Here is a 21,139-nt window from a genome sequence, read left to right on the forward strand (position 1 = left end):
TGTTAATTTTCATAACCCTCGTATCTAACCTCTGAGGTCCACTCATTCTTTATAACTTGGTGATTAGAGTAGGGACACTGCAAGTGTGCATCTACCTTCATAGGCTTTGAAATTCCGCATGCCTGGGCTGGAGTGTAGAGGGGAGGGAATGCCAGGCTCTGCATCTAGCACTGCGAAGGCACAGCAAAGCAAAAGCATGTGCCCTTGACTTCCAGGGTGAGGGGCAGCTGCAAAGTCATCTGTGTCCAGCCTCTCATTTGCACTGATGCCTGGCTGCAGTGAGAGGTCTGCCGAGGGTGGCACAGCATGTGTGTGGTTCACAGAGAGCTGCTTCTTCCTCATAGGATCCCTGCGCTCTTACTATTACTGAGCTCCCTTCCTTCCATGAGGTTGAAGATACCTTCTCAGTGATGTATCAGCCAGTAGGGAATCAATGTGCTGGCCTGAGAACTGAGGGCTGAGCTCGTAGCCTTTCCCCATTCCAGCCATGGAGAAACCCCACGCAGCTCTGTGCACTGTGTCATCACTGTCTACGCACATCCGCACCGTGGACCACAGTGTCAGCTCACAGCTGCCAAAGGTTGCTTTGCCTCTTCAAATCCCAGTTCTCGCAGCTCAACAGGGGACAGCTATGGTCCCAGCTGCAGGTGCTGTTTGAGAACTTTCCCGTGTGCCCAATGTCCATGTGTGAGGTCACAGGAGTGCTACAGGCTCTGCCTCTGCACTGCGCCCGTTTCTGCCTGAATTTGGTCAGTCGCCTGCACATGCTCATGGTTCACTGTGGAACCCTCTATCCACATGGTTGTCTTGCTTGTCTTTATATGCCCCAGCAGCAGAGTGTGGATCACCAGAACATGATGAGAGTCATCAGCCAGTGGGCTGGGGCGGGGGGCGGTGAGGGGACACGCAGTGCAGCTGTGGCTGAGTGGAGGTGCTCTTGGGTCCACGTGAGTATAGCTCTGTAATTTATCACTGGCTCCCTAAGTCAGATGAGAGGTGGCACTCAGAGGGTCAGCCAACATGGCCCAGCAGTTGCTGGGGGTCACTGCTTCTGGATCAGGGAGAGCTGGGCTTGTTCAGCAGGGGATCCAAGCTTGCGATGGGAATTGCATGGATTGCTCATAAATTATGAGGGAAATTCTAGCAACTGTTTTCGGGTCTTCAGTGCTCTGGGCCAGAGGTTAATTACTCGCCTGAAGTCCCACCGCTGTCGTGGTAATACATCCCGACTATGCTGGCCTGCTCCCAGGCACATCGCGCCTGCGGATGAGCACGCTCATAAATCACTGTCTGGGGAAATGTTTCTTTCTTTCTTTCTTTTTTTTTTTTTTTGGTAAATACCTGTGATCATATTGGAAATAAAGGATCTGGGCTTTCACCTTTCCTCTTCTTTGTTTTCCAATAATTACTCTGAGGAAATCAAGCATTGTTTTCAGAGTATTTGTTCCACAGGAGCTGTGACCAAGGACAAGTAACTATAGGACAAGAGTGACATTGCTAATGCACAAATAAGACAATTAACAAATTAATCAAAGGGAACTTAAACTTGCATTCCACATTTCAGTCAGGCAGGCACTAAAGACTTGGCTCTTCTTCTGTGGCTTCCTCCTGCCAGTCCCTCCAGAGCAGCCCCCAGGGATTCCCTGCAGCCCTGCACTGTGCTCCTCTGGGTTTAGGGGAGCTTATTTCTGGTGCATGCTCTTGATTCTTCCTCTGGTGCTGTGTACACACCGCCCTGCATGTCCTGGCACCCTGGATCTGACTGCCCATTCAACCCCCAGCTGCCGCACAGGAAGGTGCTCTGAATGCCAGGTGGAGGCAGACTTCTGCTCTGAAGCTCCTCCAGAGGGAAACTGTTGGGTAAAAGCATTAGTGATTTTCCCACCGAAGCCTGACTCTACAACAAAACCAAATCACTAGTGAGCATACACCTCCCTCGGTGTCATTGCCCCTTGTCCTAGCAGTGGACATGCTCACAGCAGAGGTCTTGTTCTTGGTCAGAACCTTTGAGACTTTGGCTGTATTTCCTCCTGCTCTTGGTAAACACTATTCTTCCGGTAGCACGTTAAGGGCCTCCTGAGGTCATCTTGTGCCCTCTGAACAAGTTACAAATGACAGGTGTCTTTCGTACACCTATGTGGCCAAAGCCAGAGCACCAAGATCAGGGTTTTTTATTTCCTTTTCCTACCTAATTGTAGTTTAAAATTAACTCTTTACCACCTTTTTTGTCCTCTATCTCATATTCTTTTGTTTATTTGTTTGTTTGTTTAATCAGTAAAATTCAGTTTCATAAGGTGCTGTTTTCACATTGGTCTGTGACTTGTCCTTAGGTGAGGGCTGGTTCTTCTAATATCTTCATGATTTTATTGCCTAGAACCATGTTGGTCTTGATGAATCATCTTCACACAGGCATGCATTAAATTGGAGTCTGATTTTTTTTCCTGTTGTTTTAGCCCTGCTTGGGTAGGCAGTTGCCCTCATAATGCTTTTTTTGTTTCAGACCTGAGGTGACTGTTTGGGCCAGGCTGGACAGGTCAGGTGCCCCACATGGCAGCCAGATGTGCTCTTCACCACCACTGGTCTCTCTGGATTCTCTCTTCCCAACATCCTCACAATGGAAGACTTTGAAGTCACTTCCATCTCTACTGCTCTGGCTGTGGGAATCTGGAGACACCCCTTGAAGCCCAGTTGGGAGAGAGACAGGTCCAGGACTCTGGAGCCCGAGTTCCACTGCCTCAGGCCTGCCTGCATTCGGTCCCTGGCTTCTCCTGCTGGCCTTGCTGGGCTTCTTCTGCCCTTGTCCTCAGCCCACTGGTCTTTCTGAACTCTGTCTCAGTATTCTCTTGAAAAATTTAATCTATTCCCAACCGCATTCCTAGAGCCCAGGTCTGTAGCTAGAAGATGGCAGGTGCTAAAGAAAAATCTGTTAAAAAATGAAATTAACAAATTAACTTAATGGAGTATCCACGAGGTGGCACTTTATAGTTACCTATTATAGTTACCATCATGTTTCTTTTTGTTCCTTGATGTGTTTAAAGAAGACAGTGGGTTCAAACCTCTTTTGGTGTCAGAACATAATTTAAAGACCACAACATGCAAAGCCCTCCTCAGTTTTCAGTCAAATGTGGAGATTGCTCCCACACAGTGCTCATTAGATCTGATTGCCATGGCCAAGTGTCCTGGGGAATGCCTGAGGTTCCAATGTCTTAATTGCCGTCCAGATGGTAATAGGTCTCAGGCACAGCTAGTGTGACAACATCTGCATTCACATGAGACCTGCTGAACGATGGTTCACATGTTCCTCTCCTGCCTCCTGCATTTTCCTGATGAGTGTTGAAAGCCAAAAGAACGCCTGGGTGCACCAGCCCCAGGCCTGGTTCTTGCCGCCTGGGACTGGGAGAGGCAGGTCTTTGCCCTTCACCGGGGAAGCTCGCCCAGTGCGTGGGGCCAGCGGTTGCAGTACTTCCCATCTTGGCTCTGGGGCACAGTGGCTCCAGCTCTGACCCCTCCATCTGGCAGCCCACTGTGAGTCCTTTCTGTGCCTGTGTGCTTGTTCTGGACTTGGGACATGAGCACCAGGTTGCAGTGTTGTGGCATGGGTTCAGTGGCTCCTCCAGTGAGGACTCCCAGCACAGACTGGGATGCTGAGGGTCGCCGCTGGCGTGTTATTCCCATTGACATTGGCTTTCAGCTTTTTTCTAATTTTAAGATTCACTGATTTTCTTGCCAGTGAGAATTTGAATATTATGATTAGTCTAAGTGAAATAAAGATAGTGGCATCTAAATCTACCTGAGATATTTAAAAACAGGGCTATATGGCACCTAGAGGCTGTGTTGGGTGAAGTCACACTGAAGGCTACTTCCTGTTCACAGCACAATTCCATGTGTGGATCAAAATGCTTCCACTATCAGACTCCTACATAGGCATATAATATGTGGATCAGGTGAATGACAGTAATTATCACCTGTGGACTGCACAGGTGTCCTTCAGTTTCAGATTGTGGGATAGCAGAAAGCTCTGTTATTGGAGGCCGAAAGAGGCAGGGTCACCCTGAGCATGCTGTGACTGAGGGGTTTCTGAAGGTTAATATGGTCCACCCAAGACTGCCCATATCTGATTTTGTTTGCTAGCTGTTCTGTTGGCCTTTGGAAGGCAAGACCCAATTTAAAGCTATGAGGAGTAGATTGTCTTAGGTCTGCTAGGAAAATCATGAAGTAACTTTATGTAACAGACTGCTGTTTTTATCATGTTTTGTGTGTACTCTGTATTTGATTTGTTGATTGATAAAATTATTAATAGGTATATAAGAAGGAAACATTTCAGCATTTAAAAAAATCTAAACAATTATTCTTCATAATTTATGAAGAAGAGTATTTTAAAGTGTGTGGGATTCTCTGAGGCAGGCGTTACCTCCTGGGTGGCTCTTTCTGGGTGGCTCTTTCCTGGCTGCACCTGCGTGGCCAGAGGTCTTGCAGATGCTGGTGGACTACGTGCAACTGTTGTATTTTTTGCTATGGTTCTCATCCTTGCAGGGGTGTAGGCCATCGGGAGGGTCAAGGAGGTGAATCTCGTGACTCAGGAACTGGATGCAGGGGAAGGTGTCTTGGAGGACCAAGTTTCTTTTTTTTGCAATGAATTCTAGTGTGTGTATTTAAATCACACATCAGCGACAGGACACAGCCTGCCGGTCCAGGGTTATAGGGAAGCCAATTAATGCATCCATTTGTTTTTGTGGCAAGAACAGCTACAATCTACTCATTTAGCATGAATCTTGTATACAGAATAATTTTTTTTTACCTTGGGTCTTATTTGATCCATGGATAATCAGAACAGAAGGTGAATGTGTGGGGAATTTGAGTTGATTGTGCAATATCCAAGTTAGGACTGGGACTCAGCAGAGACCTGGAATAAGATAAGTATGGAATATCCCTGCAGGGCTAGCATTAGGTAATATTTTCCTGGCTGTTTCCAGCCTTGGTTCTACCTTCTAGGTCTTGACTGTCATTCAGTCCAGAATTCCCAGGGGCTGTCCTGGAGCACAGGTTGATTTTCTCTCAGAATATGGAAATGTGGACCATCCACGCAAGGAGCCTATTCCTATTTGTGCTGCTGTTATCACTTAGCTCTTTGCATTTTGGAGTGGTTGTCAGTGGTTTACAGTGCCCAGTGGAAAGAAAGGGTCCTAGGTGTCCCTGCAAAGAGGAGAGACTGGGAGAGGTCACTGTGGGGCCCTGCACTTGGTTCTAGGTGGTGCTTCTCTGGAAGCAGCATGGGAGGCTGCCCTAGGCCTGAGCCACGAGTGTGGCTGCCTGTCTGGTGGTGCAGAGTCTGAGGCGGAGAAGAGGTGCAGCAGCCCTCTCTCAGGAGCAGTGGCTGGTCAAGCGTGGGTGTTCATGGCTGCCCAGCAAGGGAGCTCCCTGGGGTAATACATCCTTGCCAGCCTGCATCCAGTGGGACCTGTGGGAGAAGAGGGGGAGTGGATACTGGGGGCAGGGGCCTGAGGGGAAGGACAGATGGACAGAGACTTGATTTGCATGATCTTTGAATGTAGCCTGGCATGGTGCCATGTCGGTGTGTTGTTAGGTCAGAGACTATGCTGGTGACTTGAAGCTGTCGTCCACTCTAGATCATCAGGCCTCGGGGAGAGCACCTCCAGGCAACTCTGGGGGATCACACCTCACTATAGTCTTGTCCTCACAGAGTAGGATTTTGTGATGTATGTGTATTTGCTTGTCTTAAAAATGTCCTGGCTGTCTTCTGAATCATAACTTCTGGGCAAGAGGTTCTTAGTTATATCAGAGAGTGAGGCATCCTCTCTGCGTAGTTCAGAGGCCAGTGGTTCTGCTTCATATAGGTGTTTTACAAAACCCCTGAGATGGATTCATTTACGTGAAACTTTTTAAGCAAAAATAAGAAAACAACTTATTAATGAACTGGTTAAATTCAGACTCCTGTGGTGGGCAGTGGACAGTGCAGCAACAGAACAAATTGACTAACGCCAAGTACTTGTAGTAAGGTCTTGAACTGCAGAGACTTGATTGGGCTGGGATGGTGAAAGAAGTGCAGTGAGCTCTGCTGGCCTGGGTCCTCCTGAGTCCTGGGGTACTGCGCCTCCCAGAGGCAGCCTGGGTCCTCCTGAGTCCTGGGGCACTGCGTCTCCCAGAGGCAGCCTGGGTCCTCCTGAGTCCTGGGGCACTGCGTCTCCCAGAGGCAGCCTGGGTCCTCCTGAGTCCTGGGGTGCTGGACCTCCCAGAGGCAGCCTGGCTCCTCCTGAGTCCTGGGGTACTGGACCTCCCAGAGGCAGCCTGGCTCCTCCTAAGTGCTGGGGTACTGGACCTCCCAGAGGCAGCCTGGCTCCTCCTGAGTCCTGGGGTACTGGACCTCCCAGAGGCAGCCTGGGTCCTCCTGAGTCCTGGGGTGCTGGACCTCCCAGAGGCTGCCTGGGTCCTCCTGAGTCCTGGGGTGCTGGACCTCCCAGAGGCAGCCTGGCTCCTCCTGAGTCCTGGGGTGCTGGACCTCCCAGAGGCAGCCTGGCTCCTCCTGAGTCCTGGGGTACTGGACCTCCCAGAGGCAGCCTGGCTCCTCCTGAGTCCTGGGGTACTGCGCCTCCCAGAGGCAGCCTGGCTCCTCCTGAGTCCTGGGGTGCTGGACCTCCCAGAGGCAGCCTGGCTCCTCCTGAGTCCTGGGGTACTGCGCCTCCCAGAGGCAGCCTGGCTCCTCCTGAGTCCTGGGGTACTGGACCTCCCAGAGGCAGCCTGGGTCCTCCTGAGTCCTGGGGTGCTGGACCTCCCAGAGGCTGCCTGGGTCCTCCTGAGTCCTGGGGTGCTGGACCTCCCAGAGGCAGCCTGGCTCCTCCTGAGTCCTGGGGTGCTGGACCTCCCAGAGGCTGCCTGGGTCCTCCTGAGTCCTGGGGTACTGGACCTCCCAGAGGCAGCCTGGGTCCTCCTAAGTGCTGGGGTACTGCGCCTCCCAGAGGCAGCCTGGCTCCTCCTGAGTCCTGGGGTACTGCGCCTCCCAGAGGCAGCCTGGCTCCTCCTGAGTCCTGGGGTACTGCGCCTCCCAGAGGCAGCCTGGCTCCTCCTGAGTCCTGGGGTGCTGGACCTCCCAGAGGCAGCCTGGCTCCTCCTAAGTGCTGGGGTACTGCGCCTCCCAGAGGCAGCCTGGCTCCTCCTGAGTCCTGGGGTGCTGGACCTCCCAGAGGCAGCCTGGCTCCTCCTGAGTCCTGGGGTGCTGGACCTCCCAGAGGCAGCCTGGCTCCTCCTAAGTGCTGGGGTACTGGACCTCCCAGAGGCAGCCTGGCTACTCCTGAGTCCTGGGGTACTGCGCCTCCCAGAGGCAGCCTGGCTCCTCCTGAGTCCTGGGGTGCTGGACCTCCCAGAGGCAGCCTGGCTCCTCCTAAGTGCTGGGGTACTGCGCCTCCCAGAGGCAGCCTGGCTCCTCCTGAGTCCTGGGGTGCTGGACCTCCCAGAGGCAGCCTGGCTACTCCTGAGTCCTGGGGTACTGCGCCTCCCAGAGGCAGCCTGGGTCCTCCTGAGTCCTGGGGCCCTGGACCTCCCAGAGGCAGCCTGGGTCCTCCTGAGTCCTGGGGCACTGCGTCTCCCAGAGGCAGCCTGGGTCCTCCTGAGTCCTGGGGTGCTGGACCTCCCAGAGGCTGCCTGGGTCCTCCTGAGTCCTGGGGTGCTGGACCTCCCAGAGGCTGCCTGGGTCCTCCTGAGTCCTGGGGTACTGGACCTCCCAGAGGCAGCCTGGCTCCTCCTGAGTCCTGGGGTACTGCGCCTCCCAGAGGCAGCCTGGCTACTCCTGAGTCCTGGGGTACTGGACCTCCCAGAGGCAGCCTGGGTCCTCCTGAGTCCTGGGGTGCTGGACCTCCCAGAGGCAGCCTGGCTCCTCCTGAGTCCTGGGGTGCTGGACCTCCCAGAGGCTGCCTGGGTCCTCCTGAGTCCTGGGGTACTGGACCTCCCAGAGGCAGCCTGGCTCCTCCTGAGTCCTGGGGTACTGCGCCTCCCAGAGGCAGCCTGGCTACTCCTGAGTCCTGGGGTGCTGGACCTCCCAGAGGCTGCCTGGGTCCTCCTGAGTCCTGGGGTGCTGGACCTCCCAGAGGCAGCCTGGCTCCTCCTGAGTCCTGGGGTACTGCGCCTCCCAGAGGCAGCCTGGCTCCTCCTGAGTCCTGGGGTACTGGACCTCCCAGAGGCAGCCTGGCTACTCCTGAGTCCTGGGGTACTGCGCCTCCCAGAGGCAGCCTGCCTCCTCCTGAGTCCTGGGGTGCTGGACCTCCCAGAGGCAGCCTGGCTCCTCCTGAGTCCTGGGGTGCTGGACCTCCCAGAGGCAGCCTGGGTCCTCCTGAGTCCTGGGGTACTGCGCCTCCCAGAGGCAGCCTGGCTCCTCCTGAGTCCTGGGGTACTGGACCTCCCAGAGGCAGCCTGGCTACTCCTGAGTCCTGGGGTGCTGGACCTCCCAGAGGCAGCCTGGCTCCTCCTAAGTGCTGGGGTACTGCGCCTCCCAGAGGCAGCCTGGCTACTCCTGAGTCCTGGGGTACTGCGCCTCCCAGAGGCAGCCTGGCTCCTCCTGAGTCCTGGGGTACTGCGCCTCCCAGAGGCAGCCTGGCTCCTCCTGAGTCCTGGGGTGCTGGACCTCCCAGAGGCAGCCTGGCTCCTCCTGAGTCCTGGGGTACTGGACCTCCCAGAGGCAGCCTGGCTACTCCTGAGTCCTGGGGTACTGCGCCTCCCAGAGGCAGCCTGGCTCCTCCTGAGTCCTGGGGTGCTGGACCTCCCAGAGGCAGCCTGGCTCCTCCTGAGTCCTGGGGTGCTGGACCTCCCAGAGGCAGCCTGGCTCCTCCTGAGTCCTGGGGTACTGGACCTCCCAGAGGCAGCCTGGCTCCTCCTAAGTGCTGGGGTACTGGACCTCCCAGAGGCTGCCTGGGTCCTCCTGAGTCCTGGGGTACTGGACCTCCCAGAGGCTGCCTGGGTCCTCCTGAGTCCTGGGGTGCTGGACCTCCCAGAGGCAGCCTGGCTCCTCCTGAGTCCTGGGGTGCTGGACCTCCCAGAGGCAGCCTGGCTCCTCCTGAGTCCTGGGGTGCTGGACCTCCCAGAGGCAGCCTGGCTCCTCCTGAGTCCTGGGGTACTGCGCCTCCCAGAGGCAGCCTGGCTACTCCTGAGTCCTGGGGTGCTGGACCTCCCAGAGGCAGCCTGGCTCCTCCTGAGTCCTGGGGTACTGGACCTCCCAGAGGCAGCCTGGCTCCTCCTAAGTGCTGGGGTACTGCGCCTCCCAGAGGCAGCCTGGCTACTCCTGAGTCCTGGGGTACTGCGCCTCCCAGAGGCAGCCTGGGTCCTCCTGAGTCCTGGGGCCCTGGACCTCCCAGAGGCAGCCTGGGTCCTCCTGAGTCCTGGGGCACTGCGTCTCCCAGAGGCAGCCTGGGTCCTCCTGAGTCCTGGGGTGCTGGACCTCCCAGAGGCTGCCTGGGTCCTCCTGAGTCCTGGGGTGCTGGACCTCCCAGAGGCAGCCTGGCTCCTCCTGAGTCCTGGGGTGCTGGACCTCCCAGAGGCAGCCTGGCTCCTCCTGAGTCCTGGGGTACTGCGCCTCCCAGAGGCAGCCTGGCTACTCCTGAGTCCTGGGGTGCTGGACCTCCCAGAGGCTGCCTGGGTCCTCCTGAGTCCTGGGGTGCTGGACCTCCCAGAGGCAGCCTGGCTCCTCCTGAGTCCTGGGGTACTGGACCTCCCAGAGGCAGCCTGGCTCCTCCTAAGTGCTGGGGTACTGCGCCTCCCAGAGGCAGCCTGGCTCCTCCTGAGTCCTGGGGTGCTGGACCTCCCAGAGGCAGCCTGGCTCCTCCTAAGTGCTGGGGTGCTGGACCTCCCAGAGGCAGCCTGGCTCCTCCTGAGTCCTGGGGTACTGCGCCTCCCAGAGGCAGCCTGGCTCCTCCTGAGTCCTGGGGTGCTGGACCTCCCAGAGGCAGCCTGGCTCCTCCTAAGTGCTGGGGTACTGCGCCTCCCAGAGGCAGCCTGGCTCCTCCTGAGTCCTGGGGTGCTGGACCTCCCAGAGGCAGCCTGGCTCCTCCTAAGTGCTGGGGTACTGCGCCTCCCAGAGGCAGCCTGGCTACTCCTGAGTCCTGGGGTACTGCGCCTCCCAGAGGCAGCCTGGCTACTCCTGAGTCCTGGGGTGCTGGACCTCCCAGAGGCAGCCTGGCTCCTCCTGAGTGCTAGAGTGCTGGACCGCCCAGAGGTGGCCTGGCTTATCGTGAGCCCTGAGGCACTGGGCCTCCCAGAGGTGGCCTTGTCTGCTCAGGTTGTGTGGGAGCCTTCGTGAGGCAGGACAGGGCACTGGGAGTAGGACATGGCCTGCTCCGCCCTGACACTGTTCTGACCTGAAGTCTTTCTTTATCCATAGGTGAGCGTCCCTATCAGTGTCCTTACTGTGACAAAGGATTCAGTAAGAACGATGGGCTGAAGATGCACATCAGAACGCACACCAGGGTAAGACTGCTCCTGCCTCTCTAACGGCAGCTGTAACATCCATGATGTAAAAACCACGCTGACAGTAAAAGGAAAGTGTCCGACTTTATGTGAGAAAAAAGTGCAGCAACTGAAATTGTGTTTATGTTCATGATGGGCATTTACAGATACGTGTTTTTGAAAGGCCAAAGGGGGAAAAATTTCCAGCCCCAAAAATGTCTGATTCTTTGAATTGTGAGTCAGCTTTGGGAGTTATGAGTGACAGACTACCACTAAATAGATCTTTACAGTTTCATACTAGAAAATATGAAGGTTTTTTCTTGCAGAATACTTACAAGTGACAGGATATCCTTGTGAAGACGAGTCTGTCAGCATTTGGTCAGTGAGTAATACTTTCAGGAAAGACATCACCAGTGATCAACGTTGCAGCCTGTGACTGTAGACAGAGCCAGACCAGTTCTCTCAGAATTCAGTGGACTGCCTGGGGTGGAGCATACCAGTGAGCCTTTTATGCTGTTCTGAATTCGGTTAATTTTCTTTCATGAATTTTTCTGTCCTTGAGCTTAGGCAGTTCAGACTCAATTTAATGAGCAGTGCAGGTGGCATTTCCTTGGGACACCATGCAGTGAGACCCAGTGAGATGCATGGTCTCTGAGACACACTGTATCCAGAGGGGTTGGATGTACCTGAAGGCTTTAGGTGGTATATTGATGTAGAATTTGAAAACTAACCAAAAAAAAACCAAAAACAAAAATCTTGACCCAAGAATAAAGCTACTGAATCGTGCAATGTGGTATAAGCAGAAGGCTGAGGGAGGAGAGTTCCCTCTTTGGGGGTGTGGATGTGAGCAGAGGGGTCACCATGACCCTGTGAGCTCAGGTCGGGAGGTCCTGCAGATGGAGTCAGGCAGCCATCTTGGAGGGTGACCCCATCTTGCAGTGCTGTGCTAACATGTGAGACAGGCAGGAATGGAGGGGCCATGAGGACCTGGGGGGCAGTCTGGCTGCCTTTGGTTTGGAGAGGCTGAGTGGACTGGGGAGTGAGTCTGGTTTACAGCAGGAGAGCAGCATGATGAGCTTTGTCATGGAATGCTTGCTCTGAGGCTGCTCTCCAGTGAGGACTGAGGGCAGCCCTGGAGACACAGACCCGGCTAGGAGGCATGGGGCCAGGTGAGTGGAAGGGGACCCACACCACGTGGCCATAGATTTGAAATTGGGGAGCAGCTATGGGAGTCGCCTTTGAGAACAGTGGTGGCGAGGTTTAGACACGGTGCACACAGGTGGTGAGGAGAGGCATCCCCAGGGAACCTGGAAGCCTGGCAGGGCCTTAGGGACCTCCACATTCTCCACTTAGAGACAGAAACACTCGGTGGGTTTAGAGAGAAACCTGGGAGGGAAGGAGGCTTCACACTCTATAGACTGAATACTTGAGAACTTCAACTAGTTCTGTTTATTTATTTTGTTTGTTTAAATATTGTTTTAGTTGTTGATAGACCTTTATTTTACTTATGTATTTATGTGCTGAGAATCGAACCCAGTGCCTCACACATGCCAGGCAAGTGCACTACTACTAAGCCACAGCCCCAACCCCTGTTTATTTATTTTGATAAAAAGATTAAGAACAAATTTGATAACCTTTTTTTTAAAAAAAAATTATAATTTTGGAGAAAACTTAATTTTTTTTTTTTTAACTTCATGGGTTTCTGTGTTATGGGGGCCAGAGATGTGGCTTCTTGCTGCCTTTGGAAACATCTTAACCTGGGTCTAGATCAGCACATGTCAGTGTTTCTAGGGCCCCCATGTCTGAGGGGAGTTTCCATGCCTTGCCAGTGGCTCATGTAAGAGGAATGGCCTTGGAATAGAACTCTGTTTTATTTGGCTCAGAATATACACCTGCATGAAAGCAGGCCTTATTCTATCACAGTAAGCTGCTTTTCTTTTGTAAATGGGAAAGTGAAACCATTTGAAAAATACCTTCCTTTTCAGGACCTGACATCATTGTCTTGCACCTTTCTCTCCTCCTTTGAGAAAGTTCTATGTAATGGCCATCACTCCACTTCAGAGTCTACTGTGCTCTTATTCTCTGTATGATCTGTGCTTCTGAGCTAAGGGTCTCTCTTGAGGCCACTAGCAGTCCCTGGTCAGGAGTATTTCTGGCACGCAAGTGCTAGGATGTAAGGCCTGCTGGGCCAGGCATTCTATAATGAGGTGATTGGCCCCTGGGTCTCCACAGCCAGGGTAGGAGGTGGAATTTGAAAATAAAGTGCATTTTATCGTCCTGACACTTTTATTGGGCAAGGTTCTTACCCCATGGTACAAGAGGCTGAAGCCTTATGTGGAACTCGATTCTGTTTCACTGTTGAGGTTAACAGAGTAGAGTTGCATCCATGTGAGGAACTGAACAATACTCTCAAGACCACTGGAAATAGTGAGCTATTATAGGCTGTTCAGATCCCAGGCACCAACTGTGATTTTTCTGCAGTTTTTTGATGGTCTGTACATTCTCATTCAACATGACTCTGAAGTTTAGGGGGACAGGAAGCTAGGAGTGCCCACCTGACACAGAGTATACATGAAAAGCTGGTCTCCAAGACGATGCCATCAACTTCCTCCCTCCTGCATGCATGAGCTGCCCTCTCGTCACCACCAAGAGTCTTGTTTTCCCTTCCTGTGCACTTGTGCTGGCCAGAATGCAGTTGACCAGGAGAATGCAGCAGAAGTGATATTCTGGACGCTAGGGCAGGCCAGTTAGGAGCCTGACACTTTTTTCTTGTGTTTCTTGGGATCAACCTTACATGCTGTCCAGACCCTAAGTACTATGGAGGGGCCATCTGGGCACTGCACACAGTAGGCCTCAGGAGCTGCGAGCCCTTCAGCTGCCATCTTGGATGTCCAGGCTAGCTGAGCCTTCAGAGGAGGTCTGTGGCCACCAACACACTGTGACCACCAGGAAGACTCTACATGAGAACCATTGCAGAGTCCCCACTACTCTCAAGACCACTGGAAATAGCGAGCTATTATAGGCCGTTCAGTTAGTGAACAAAATTGCAAAAATGACCAGATATTAAAGACAAAATAATAATGTGTCAAGTTTGGGGGTGGTTTATTGGGTAGTAATAGACAACTCCAGCAAGAACTAAATATTGCACAATGCTAAATAAGTACTATTTTATTTATAGAGTATGTTTCTATATTTTAAAGTGATGGACATTTCTGGTTAGAATGTTAAAGCAAGCACTTTGTAAATATTCCTAAACAAAAGCAAGACATTGATCACAAAGTGCCATTTACCAATGGTAGTATTTTTTTTATTAAGGAAATATTAGTATTCTTTTTTAAACATTGAATACTAACATTGTTTAGAAAGGCATAAATATTCTAGAAAAGATATGAGAAGCCCAGAAATGTGCATACTTTAAGACTGTAATCATATTTATGTACTATTTACTTCATAGATCCAAAGTCAGATGGTAGATTTCCTTATGTAACACTTAAATTTTAAAATTATACATTAAGTTAAAATAAGAGCTTTCTTTGGTTTTATTTGATTAACAGGTAACTACTATATGTATTGCAGGAGTATGTGGTGTGATATTTCAACACATGCGTGTGCGCTCTGTCTTATATTTGGTGTGCTAGGGCTGGCTGTGCTAGGTGGGCGGTGCCCTCCAGCTGTGGCCTGGACCCGTGCGGTTCTTCAAGCTTCTGCCTACCTCTTCCACTTATCGCTCTCTGAACTACTTCACTATTCAGGAGGACGCTTTTTAACTCATGGCTGTCACTGTGTCACTCATGTCATGTTGTTGTGCCAGGACTGTGAAATTGATCTCAAACTGTCCCCTCAGTTGGATGCAGGATCATTCACGTACCCTGCAGATTGTTCCTAAGCCAGCTGTATCAGGACAGTGCCAGGTCCTAGATATGCAAAGTTGAAAGTGTAGTACACAATGCCTGGGAGTTTCAGGGGACCCCTGTGGATGGAGCACAGAGTGTGTGGAGGATATAGAAAAAAAAGAGATGGGGGGCTTCTGGGGTAAATGGAGGACAGACATGGGGTCTTTGAATGCTGGAGGATGTCTTTGAGTGCCGACAACCCCTGGAGGGTGGGTGGACACAGCAGGTTTTGTAGGTCTGCTCACTGCCATGGCTCAGCTGACTGCTGGCCTGTGCCAGCTTCACTAGTCAGCAGGTGGCTAGGCCAAGCTCTAAAGAAATATTTTGGGGGCTGGGGTTGTAGCTCAATGGCAGAGTACTCGCCTAGCATGTGGGAGGGAGGCAGGGGGTTTGACCCTCAGCATCACATGAAAAGATAAATGAATAAAATAAGGTATTGTGTCCATCTACAACTAAAAATAAAGATGATCAAAAAAGAGACTGGAAATCACGGGCCCTCAGACTGTCTTCATCCTTCTGGTTGCCAGCGTCCCTGCCTTGTGGTTTGGGCAGAGATGAGGGTGATCCAGGAGACAACCCAGGTCACTGTCCTTAGAAAGGGTGGGGCTTTGTCAGTGGCCTCCTGCTACCTCCACATGGTCTCTCCTCCAGTGGCCTCCACCAGTCTCCACGTGGTCCCCTCCTCTACAGCGACCTCTTTCACTCTCCCTGTGGTTCTTTTCTCTAGTGCTTTAGAACCAGAACAAGACACTTGTGACTGCAATTGAAAGTCCTCTCGTGGGCCCTTCAGACCTGGCAGAAGAGACGGGCATCTTAAGTGGATAACTTTATCCTGCCCCAGGAGAGCACAGGAGCACTAAGGCAAGGTCACATAGCTCTCAGGCCTAACCAGACTGAATCCAAGAGTGTTGACCAAGGTGTTGCTGGGGCTTCTCTGCTTATTATCTTTGAGCACCCAAGTGACAAGAAGTGTAGACAGAATTGTGCCTGAAGGGATTATTTGTGGAGTCTTAGGTAAACTGATTTATCTTGCTGTTGTTCTGAACATGGGGATAAAACCAGACCCCTGTGTTGTGAGTTGGAAATGCTCAGGCTTACACATGCTTTGCCTTGATTATCTAACATAATTTCTTAAGAATTAAAAGCAAAAGGGTTTGTCTTTGTGAGTGCTGTGGCATTTTCCATTTAACTTGCTTAAGGAAAACAGTTGTTGCACACATAACGAACTCCTGATTAAAGGTACTCTGACTCATGTGGTGTGTTTCCAATTGCAACTCGATGATTGGGAAGAGCACCATCTAGTCCCTGTTGGGGGACTCCGCTTTACTGAGTTGGGTTCTATGTTATGTGCTTGTACTGAGGAATGTTCAGGAGAAGGTTGCAGCCCTTCTGGAGCCTGGGGAGGAGACAGCAGGACAGGGCCCATGGTGGGGGTCTCAGGGTGTGGTGGGTGCACACAGCAGCCCAGCTCTGCGTGGGAGGAAGGTGTCAGGAAGACAGGAGAGCATGGTGGCCGTGTAGATGACTCAGTAGCCTTCATGTGAATGAGAAGGAAATGGCTGGGCACATAGGGTGCTCCAGGAGGAGGGGAGCAGCCGAGCCCAGGCAACCCCGCAGCAGAGAGGCAGCTCCAGTGCCATGGCTGGGGGCAGCCAGCACCCCGGAGCTCACACACTGCCTTGACCTTGGAGCTTCACGCTGTGCTCCCCACGCAGCAGGTGCTAACATCCAGTAGCAGGGACGTCGTGGCAGTTTGTTCAGTCACTCCCCAGGATGACTCGAGCATCTGTGTGTATCCACTGACATGGCGTGGGACCCCGTGTTCTAGAGAATACGGTTTGAGAAACGCTGAGCTGATCCACCCCACCCAAAGCTGCCACAGTACTTACAACTGAAAACTTTGAACACATGTCATGGTCAGCACCAACCTGGCAGTGGCTGCTCACTGCCCATGGGAGGGAGCCCAGCGGTGGGTGGAGGTGCGATGTGTCCTGGCCTGCCAACTCCTGCTTCTGCACCCTGTTCCGACCCAAACATGCAGGCCACACTGGGTTTGGCCTGTGGCTACCACGCATCTTCTCTCAGAGTTGACCACACTTTTCTGAGTCCACTGCCCCATCTGAGGCTTCTTCCCCCACCAACCCCTCCATGGGGGCCAGGGCTTCCCTGCAGCTCGGGCCAGCTGTGCTCTCTGTGCCTTGATTGGTGTGTCAGTCACCCCACGCAGCCAGGTTTCCGCCCGCACAACACTGTTAGCCTTATTCTTCTCCACCCGTGCAGTCCTGCTGCCCATGATTGTGTCACGTGATTTGGAACCTGCTAGTGTTTATGAATCTTCCCTGTAAAGATGGAAACTTTCTAAACAGCTACTCATAAGTGTTAAAAAGGACAGAGTGTTGCAATCTGGCCTCAGCCACCAGGAGGGGAGGCCAAGTCAGAGGTGTACCCAGACCCACCTGTGGTGGCACCTAGGAAACCCCATGCCAGGCAGGTTCAGGAGCTGTGAGGAGCCGAGCCCTCTGTGCCGACCCAGGAAGATGGAGAGGTGGCGCTGAGCCCAGGCAGGCCTTCCCTGTTCCCAGCAGGGGTGGGAGCGAGAAGATGAGCAGTCATTCTAGAGCCCCCTGCTTGTAAGAAATAGCAACTGGGAAGTAAGACAGATGCCCACGCTCAGCAACTCCATCACTTGAACTGTTTCTAGTTTCATATCACATTATTTTTCCACATTACAAAAGTGGCCTTTCAGGTTGAAACTAATGAATTTGTAAGTAGTTGTTAAGGCTGTAGTATTGCTGTCACCTCTGTAAGAAGAAGGTGCAGGGCATGTGTTTGTTGGTCAGCTTTCTGCTGTTGGGACAAAATGCCTGAGATAAACAACTTAAAAGAACAGTTTATTTTGGCTCATGACTTCAGAGGTTTAGACACATGTTCACTTGGCTCGTCACCGTGGGCCTGAGGTGAGAACGTCGTAGCAGGGAGGAGGACCCAGGTCCCGGTGTCCCCTCCAAGGGCAGTACCCACAAGGGCATACCCAGTGACCTCACTTGCTCCTGCCAGGACCTGCCCCCTAAAGAGCACACCCCTCCCAATATCACCACAGGCTGGGGACCAAACCTTCAACTGTGGCCTACAGGGATGCTGAGGGACATTGAAGGTCCAAGCCAGAACAGGGAACCATTCTAAAATTTCTTAGTAGTTTGTGTCTTATTTTTGGTGCAGTCTGGAGTCAGACTGTCACAGCTGGAAAGCATGCTGGAGGGCATTTGATCCAACCCCTTTCAAAATGAGAGGATTTAAATGAAAATATGCTAATGGCCTGCAGTGGTCAGTTAGGCAGGAATCTTATTCTTTCTTTGAGGTATCCCTCAAATCAATGTGGTGATGAAATAAAGGAACCTGAGAAACCGTTTTAGCCTGAGAACAGGTCTGTCAGGCCTGTTAAAGGTACCAGGGTGCCTGCCTCAGGAAGCAGACATATGTTCCGGAGCTGCTCAGTGGGCAAACTTGACCTCTGCAGAAGGGTGTGCTGTCGAAAGAAACCTGGTGAGCAGGTGCACCTGGGTGGGCAGTCCACCTGCTTTTATCCCTGATACAGCTACAGCCTGCCCCTGGCTCTGACAGAGGAGTTCAGGGTTACAATGTACACAATTGGCTAATTTTAAAATTGGGGTGGGAAAGAGAAGGGCTTTTGTTAAAATGGCTTAAAATGGGTCTTACATCCCAATTAAGGCTGAATACTGAATTCTGAAAATGGACACTGGACTTTGTGTTTCTCATGGATCAGTCTCTAGCTGCCTCAGCATTTTGAGTTTTAGTTCTGTTTTAAGTAAAATGTTACCTCTTCTAAAAGCATCCCATCATCTTCTTGGAAAGATGCCATGCTCCTGGCTGGAGCTAGGGGCTGGCTGGCTGAGTGACCTGCTGTGTTATTGTATTTTGTTACCTCAAGACCAAGGTCATTTATAAGTACACAGCTGATTACAAAACGTAGTTATTGAGAGCATAGAATTTACTAAACAATTACGATTCTATATTTCTTATGACTATTGGAACTTGCCTATCTCTTCTATAAAGATGAGAAACCTTATAAATAGATCTTCATTAATGTGGAATTGATAGAGTTTCTAAAAATATCTAAAACAAATTAAATCATGTGTCTATTTAATGCTAGATGCAAATAAGCGTATTTTAGAACGGATGGCTGTTTATTGACTATTGTATGCATTGTGATAGGAGCTTAGCTGTTCAGTCTTTGTCATGAGAGCGTCCCAATAATCAGTGGACTTTGCATAGAATTCTGAGTTTCAAGAATGTAAAATAGACCAGGCGGCTTCCACAGTCTTTGTGTTCAGCTTCCAGTCCTTTAGACAATCTCTGAGCTCAGCAAAACTGCATGCATCCCTCCAGATCCCTCTGACGCCTGTCCTTGTCTCAAGGTAGCTCAGTGTGGACCTGATCACCTTGCCAGACAGTGAGGGGTGGTCCAGAGCTGGTCAGTCAGATCATTGTGTCGCTTTCTTCTTCCGTGTCTGCAGATGAGGCTTCGTAGTCCAGCTTGAGCTGTGCCTGAGGGGGCTGCTGGTGCTCACTGTCACATCCTCACTCCAGGCAACAGGAAGGCGCCAGGGCAGGGGCTCTGTGGACTCCTGAAGCTCATTGTCACACTCCATACATTAGTTCCTGTTAGTAAAAAGGAGAATGTGGAGACGACTGGTATTTCTCCAGTCCCACCCTAGAGCCTTCTCTCTGGATTTTGTTCTGTTTCAGCTGGAATGTCCTCCTCTGCTTTCCTGCCTGCTTTTCTATCTAAATAGGATAAAACAGAGGAAGCCCCATGCTTAGCTGGCCCTTCCCCATCCCCTCTGGCCCCTCACACCTGGCTGGCTGGGGCCTTCTCTGCACCATCCCTGCCCAAGGTACACTGGCCTCCACAGCCTTACCTTCTCCCTGAAGCACCCACCCTGGGGAAGATGCCATGCTCCTGGCTGGAGCTAGGGGATGGCTGGCTGCTGGAGCTCACCACAAGGCATTGGCACAGGGCTTCTGGTGGCTAGCATGTCAGTCTAACTGCCTGCATTGCCCAGGGTGGTAAGGAGACGACAGGCCTGCATAGGACAGCTTCATCCCCCTTGGGCAGCCCTGATGGTACTAATTAATCCAGAGCTTCCAGGATGTCTACATGTCCCCTTTGTGAAGTTGAATACCAAGAGAATATGTGGAGCGCTGAGCAGGTTTAGTTAAAATAAAATTCTATAAATATTTGGCATTGGAGCTGATTGCTCGTTCACCACCACTCTATTATCTTTAGTCTGTAATAATATACTTCAGGATTAAAAGGAAAGTACGTGCTGTCTGAAATCTATAAAGAGAGTTTTTCTTTGTTTTTAAGAAAGGCAATATACAATTAATTTTAAAAAGAAATAGGGTCATTATTCTTAGGAAAGTAATACATTTTTCCCATACTATTTTCTTCCTGAAACAATTTTATATTCATCATGCACTCTATTCAGAGAGTTTTAATTACTAAAGTATCATAAGAATCTTGAAATAACTGTCTATTTATATAAAAGTCCCATTAATGGCTTCCAAGAACAATGCCACACTGAGGTTCATACATAATTTCTTTCTTCATAAAGTCACCTAGTTATATTTTCATAATTTGTGAGCCTTTTTCAACTTGGAATTACATTATTTGTTCTCATGCATATTGTGATAATAAGGAGAAGGAAGCAGGTAATGTGATACGTAAAACACCTCGCCACGTCAGTGTGTGCCGAGCATTCAGATGAGCCAGATCCTAGGACATGGGGCTGGCCTCCCATGTGACAGGAAGGGGTTGGACCAGGCGCAGGTGGGAGGTTCCTCCTGAGCCACGGGTGTCCATGCTGCCCCCCGCTGGACCTCTGGCCTCAGTCGGCGGCCTGTGTCTTGAGGAGACGCACAGTTGCAGAATGCTCTGGTTTCAGTGCTGCTGGGGTCTGTGGCAAGGTAATGAGGAAGCAGTGGCTGAGGGGCGAGGCCCCGTTGGTTCAGGTCAAAGTGCCTTTGGGTGCTTCCTTCTGCTCCAGGGCAGAGCCTCTATTCTTGCTGTCCTCATTTTCACCCCAGCAGTGGCTGTAGGGCTTTGACAATGTGGCTGTCCCTTCTCATGATGAGGTGCCGCCTGCCAGAGCCTAGGTTGAATCCTTCTGATCCATTCCATCCTGGCCTCACTGCAGAGAAAACGGCCTCCTTTGGGCCCTGCATCCTGCCCCTGGGCTTCCCTCTTTGGTCCCGACACATGGTGGGACCTTTCCTTGCATCAGCTCTGGCCGCGCCCTCAGGCCCACTTGCTGCAGTCTCCATCACCTTCCCGCAGCACTCTGTCCAGTCCAAGCACATTCCTGGTGTGTGCTTTCTGTTTAGAGTCTCTCCCCATCAGGGACACATTGGTACTGTGGATGTGACCTCAGTCCTTCCTTAGTGACCTGCGTCTGATGCAGCACAGCTGAGCACCGGGAGGGTGCGTGTTGGTTGGAGGGACAGTGGAAGGTGTGGATTTGCATAAAATTTGTGGATGTTCCATGGTCTGTGGTGCCACAGTGGACATCCACTGCAGGAGGAAGTCAGCTGCTTTGTGGTTTTATGAGCATGTGGATACCCTCAAACATAGCCATTCGTTCCCTGAAGTTGCTATTGTGTGGAATCAGCACATGTAGTCTTTGCATTCACACACACACACACACACACACACACACACACACACACATACACACACATACACACACACATCCCTAATTTAGTTTCCATGTCATTCTGTG

At 51.7% G+C, this 21,139-nt stretch overlaps 1 protein-coding gene across 3 annotated transcripts in view; it reads left to right on the plus strand.

The window, feature by feature from the left end:
• The window catches only part of Prdm5 (PR/SET domain 5), a 137,548-nt gene that overhangs the window by 89,054 nt on the left and 27,355 nt on the right, over positions 1 to 21,139 (plus strand). For 2 of the 3 annotated variants that reach the window (XM_076864471.2, XM_076864472.2), the window contains one exon: positions 10,382 to 10,467. The exons of the other annotated variant lie outside the window; for it this stretch is intronic. In XM_076864471.2, coding sequence (XP_076720586.1) covers positions 10,382 to 10,467 — 86 coding nt within the window. The remainder of the gene's footprint in view (positions 1 to 10,381; positions 10,468 to 21,139) is intronic. 3 annotated transcript variants of the gene reach the window in all.

Source organism: Callospermophilus lateralis, chromosome 8 (assembly GCF_048772815.1).
Source record: "Callospermophilus lateralis isolate mCalLat2 chromosome 8, mCalLat2.hap1, whole genome shotgun sequence".
NCBI lineage: Eukaryota > Metazoa > Chordata > Mammalia > Rodentia > Sciuridae > Callospermophilus > Callospermophilus lateralis.